The following is a 5,202-nucleotide window of genomic DNA, read 5'->3' as shown; positions in this document are numbered from 1 at the left end:
ACAAACACGCAAACAGTAATTAACACAGCGCCAACGGCTTAAGTCCAGGTAGGGAGATAGTCTGCAGTAATCGTGGTGTAAAGCATAAACGAGGCAGGCTCTCAAAAATAGGCTTTAGGGAAACCTCAACTCAGTAAAACAAAACACAGAGAGCGCCTCCATCGCTTAAAACCTTTTTAATAAAGTAAATTTAAACAGATGCAAACATACTCAACAAAAGTCGAGTTTAAAAAGCATGGTTCCGACGAAGGAGGCGTGACCTCGGAAACGTTAACCATCAGGGAGGAAGACTAGCCGGCGGGTTAAGTCTCTCATGCTTTTATCGTTTCATGCTTTTTAAACTCGACTTTTGTTGAGTATGTTTGCATCTGTTTAAATTTACTTTATTAAAAAGGTTTTAAGCGATGGAGGCGCTCTCTGTGTTTTGTTTTACTGAATACAAACACACCAGCAAAAGAAGGAAAGAAAAAAAAAATCTAAATCTGGCGAAAACGCAAAGCACTGCGTTCCAGATCTGGTCCAGACAATGGTGTGAACCTGCCCTAAGGGCCCATTCATAGCACATCCAGATCATCTCTGGATCAGACCAGATGGTTTGCGGACTCAAAATGCATCCTAATGTATCCCTATGCTATTTCTGGCCTCTGTTCACACCAGAAAAATACTGCATGTCTCATTTTGTCTGGTCTGGAATGCACTGGAAATGCGGCAGGTTCACACTATTTTCCGGACCACATCAAACTGGACCAAAGCCACTTGGCCTTCTCTTATTAGTGCGAACCTGCCAGCAGTTCCAGTGCATTCCAGACCAGACAAAACGAAACCTACAGTATATTTCTGGTCTGGAACGGACTGTGTCGGTATGAACAGAGGCCAGAATTAGCACAGGGATACATTAGGGTGCATTTTGGGTCCGGAAACAATCTAGACTGGAGATGATCTGGATGTGGTGTGGGAGGGCCCTAAGGGCAGATTCTCACTATTTCCAGGACCAGATCTTGTCCGGAAAATGGTGTGAACCTGCCCGCAGTTCCAGTGCATTCCAGACCAGACAAAATGAGACGTGCAGTATTTTTCTGGCCTGGAACGGACTGCGCTGGTGTGAATAGAGGCCAGAAATAGCATAGGGATACATTCGGATGCATTTTGGGTCCGGGAACACTCTGGTCTGGAGATGATTCGGATTAGGAGTGAATGGGCCCTTAGTGCTAAAACAATTTTCTGCCAAGGCGAGTTGCGGTAATGTGACACAAAACACCAAATAGCCCTGCAATGTGCGTCAGGGCGGCAAGGGACCTCTCACAACCCAGAGTGTCAGGGAGAATGCGGAAGCCTGCTGGAGCAGAGAGTTAGGTATTACACGCTTTTCTTCTACCCCTATGCAAAAACAAGCGTGTAACCCTTGCAGCGCAGTGGTGGGAGGAGCGGTGCTTGGTTTTGGGGGCCACTGCAAGGGTAGTTTTTAATTTCCAGAGTTCAGCTATAAAAACTGCATATATTACTGCTACTGGTGGAGTGTATATAGGCTACATGGCTGGGTGCATTGGATACAAAACTGATTATGGCTGCTATGGGCACGGGGGGGGAACGGTGTAAATCATATCTGTAGATGATGGTGATTGCATCCATCACACAAATAAAGCTACTTTGTTTTTGCCATCTAGATTTAGGGAGCATTTGATGTGGGCTGTATTTTGCGTCGGTGGTGCATTGGTAAATGGAGCCTATAGGTAAATCAGCAAGCTCATATTTCCACATAAAAGGGAGTAAAATCTGTGCACTCGGCTCCTGCCGTCACAACTCGGACAATAAAAGACACAGAAACCAGACCAGTCCTTCTGCCATACTAATGTATTCCATCTTTCAAAAAGAAAGAACTGATTTTAATATTACTTAACAATATGTTAAAAAAGTAGCCACTTTGGCGTCAGTGTTAATACAATTATACACTCTATAACAGATTGATAGTGTGAGTATTTTTTTTTCCTTTTTTGTTTTTTTGATCCTCTGTTACTTTCTCATTATGCATGTATTCTTACACAAGCTGGCTACAAGAGTCTGGAGGGAAAAAAAAAAAATCAGAACACAAAAAAAGTGTAACTTGTACACTCCTTCTTGACAGTAGATTGTGTAAATTGGAGAAATGCTCGTCTGTTATGAGATCTTCTTCCACCGTGACACTTGGGGAAGGGAGGACTAAGTGATTATGGAGCACTAGGGATTCCATTCCCATAGCCAGTAGTCTGTGTAATAGAACGTCGCGTACTGCAAGGTGACGTGGACCATCGTGGAGGATGCAACTAGCTTTTGTTTTATGCCTCTACCCAACCCAAGGAACCATTCTCAAATCCGAGGTCAAGGCAATTAAAGAGGAGAGCATATTGCTACAACCAAAGTCTTACTCACAGACTACAAGCACACAAGCTAACAAATTCAGGTAGAAAGTGGCATATTCAGTTTTTTGTTTTGTTTTCTTCAGATCAGCAAGACTCATTAGGCCAAGGGGGTTCAGTGCAGATCCACACAGCACTGGGGACAAGGCAAGGCAGTACTGGCTCAAGGCCTGAAAAAGCGCTCAGAACAGCAGGGCGTAATTCAGTGGGATTGGTTCCTGCAGGGTGAGTCCCCATCCTTAATGGTTCTGGGTTCAGTGTGCAGCATAGGTGGTCTTCTTCAGGCTGAAGTTGGACCAGTTGATTGACAGTCTTTGTCTAGTTTGCCGGGCAGAGTCCAAGCAGAACCTGCAGAAACATAAAGCACAACGCAAGCTGAATACAGGGAAATTCCAAATTACCAAATTACTAAATAAAAGCAAAAAAGGAAAATGTAGCATTTAATAATCCTCTACAGAAATTGGAAATAGCACATTGTACGTTGGCTGCTCTCAGGTAATTACAGTGGAAATAAAAAGGTCTACACACCTCTGTAAAAATGGCAGCTTTCTGAGGTATAAAAAAAAAAAAAAAAAAAAGACAAATCATTTCTGAATATTTTCCACCTTTAATGTGACCCATTAACCCCTTAGTGACAGCTTCAGAAAATGTTTGATTCTGGGGACCGGAGCAATTTTGTTTACCCATAATTTCCATCTTCCTCATGCTTTGCACCTACACACATTATATACTGTTTTTTAACCCCTTCATGACTGAGCTTGTTTTTGGTTTCTGTTCGTAAATGACTGACACACTTGACATTTTTGCTGTGTGATTCTTCCACGTCAGTAAAAAAAAAAAAAGCCAGTATAGCTTGAGAGAGATATCTCTCGATCTATACGAGCTGTCAGAATGCCGGCAAAAGCCAGCATGTGTGTCCGCTTTGCTGTGACTCTCAGACACCCGATATTAAGGTATCGGGTGTCTGAAAAAGGTTAACCCTTTCAGTAATGGATCTCTAGATAGTTAGACATCCATTATTGAAAGGTAACCGCTGATTCTCAGCGGTTAGCAGCCTTCTAGTGCAGCAAATAACTCGTCACGTACAGTGTACGTGACGAGTCATTTGGTCCCTTTGTGGCTGGACGTACAGTGTACGTCTCCCGTCACGAAGGGGTTAAAGGACAAAATGGGGTTTAAGTTGATGTGACATAAGCATATCGAAAATCTCTTTTTCTAAAAATAAAATAAAACCAAAAGTCAGTTTTCCCAATAATAATGTGTACATAACAGAAAGTAATTCATATATTTGTCCTGATGTATAGGGTATATCATATGCCACGGATTTTGGGCGTTATAGGTCACAAAATACATGCAGTGAAATACAATTTCAGCGTGGAACAATTTTAGAATGTGGTATGTTTGTCTCCCATCTTTAACAGGCTCCTCAGAACTATATGTTCCAACAACGATCAGAAAACTGAAACATTCTTCTTTCAGGAAATGATACATTATGTATCTATTCCTGAAAGTGAAAGAGAAAAAAAAAAGCCAGTATACGATCCGAGAGAGATATCTCTCGATCTATACGAGCTGTCAGAATGCCGGCTTTTGCCGGCATGTTTGCCCGCTCTGCTTTGACTCTCAGACACCCGATATTAAGGTATCAGGTGTCTGAAGAGGTTAACCCTTTCATTAATGAATGCCTCTATACTGAGGCATCCATTAATGAATGGTAACCGTTGATTCTCAGCAGTTACCAGCCCTCTAATGCAGCAAATTACTCGTCACGTACAGTGTACGTGACGAGCCATTTGGTCCCTTTGTGGCGGGACGTACAGTGTACGTCTCCCGTCACGAAAGGGTTAAAACCTGGCATTTTTACAGGGGTGTGTAGAATTCTTATTTCCACTGTACACAGTTCAAAGTAATTGAAGTCACGGCTTCCGCAACCTGCCACAAAAGTGTTTTATCAGCCAATCAACCACCTCAATACCGCCGTATTATGCGCCTGTAAATTGCTATGATCGAGCTGTCATTGGAAAGCTCACATCACAAATACAATGTACAGTGCTCAAGTATGTAAAATCCAACAATGAACTTCACTTGTCTCCTTCCCCGTCGTCTGATGATACCACTGAAGGCATTTAGTAATATCAGTTATATAAGTGCAAAAGAAAAAATTGCTGCTCTTGTCAATAATAAGTGCTGTCCTGTGCACGCTGCAATGTGATCAGTCCTTCATGTGTTGTATGGGTTCAAAAAAAAAACGGATTGAAAAATCCTTTAACCACTTGATGACCGGGGTGTTTATACCCCCTTCTTGTTCAGGCCATTTTTCAGCATTCAGCGCTGCAGTACTTTGACTGACATTTATTCCGTCATGCAACGCTGTACTGAAATACATTTTATACCATTTTTTCGGGACAGATAGAGCTTTCTTTTGGTGGTATTTATTCACCACTACGGGTTGTTTTTTTTACTGTATAATAAAAAAAGTACCGAAATTTTTGAAAAAAAAACAAACCCTGTTATAAAACATTACCCAATTTTTTTGTAAAATATAAAAGACGGGGTCAAGTCGGGTAAATAGACACCAAACATGTCAAGCTTCAAAATTGCGTGCACCCGCTAAATCGCAAAAAAATACCACACTCAAAATTGACCATAGCCGACGCTTTAAAAGCTTACCGCTCATCAGTTTAGTGTTATCGGTGATTGATGACCCTAGAATTATTGCTCTCATTCCGACGTTCGCGGCGATATGTAACAATGGCGGTAAATCGTTGATTTCACACGTAGGCGGGCTTGACGCATGTTTGCGTGTGCA

General features: G+C 42.1%; 1 protein-coding gene across 1 annotated transcript in view; it reads right to left on the bottom strand.

The window, feature by feature from the left end:
• Window positions 1–2,115: 2,115 nt before the first annotated feature.
• Window positions 2,116–5,202, bottom strand: part of FAM193A (family with sequence similarity 193 member A) — a 64,946-nt gene continuing 61,859 nt past the window's right edge. The window contains exon 20 of the mRNA XM_018563280.1: window positions 2,116–2,741. Coding sequence (XP_018418782.1) covers window positions 2,648–2,741 — 94 coding nt within the window. The 3' untranslated portion in view covers window positions 2,116–2,647. The remainder of the gene's footprint in view (window positions 2,742–5,202) is intronic.

Source organism: Nanorana parkeri, unplaced genomic scaffold (genome assembly GCF_000935625.1).
Source record: "Nanorana parkeri isolate BGI_ZX_2015 unplaced genomic scaffold, ASM93562v1 scaffold647, whole genome shotgun sequence".
Taxonomy (NCBI): Eukaryota; Metazoa; Chordata; class Amphibia; order Anura; family Dicroglossidae; genus Nanorana; species Nanorana parkeri.
Note: the sequence above shows the minus strand (reverse complement) of the source record. Positions and strands in the feature narration are given on the sequence as shown.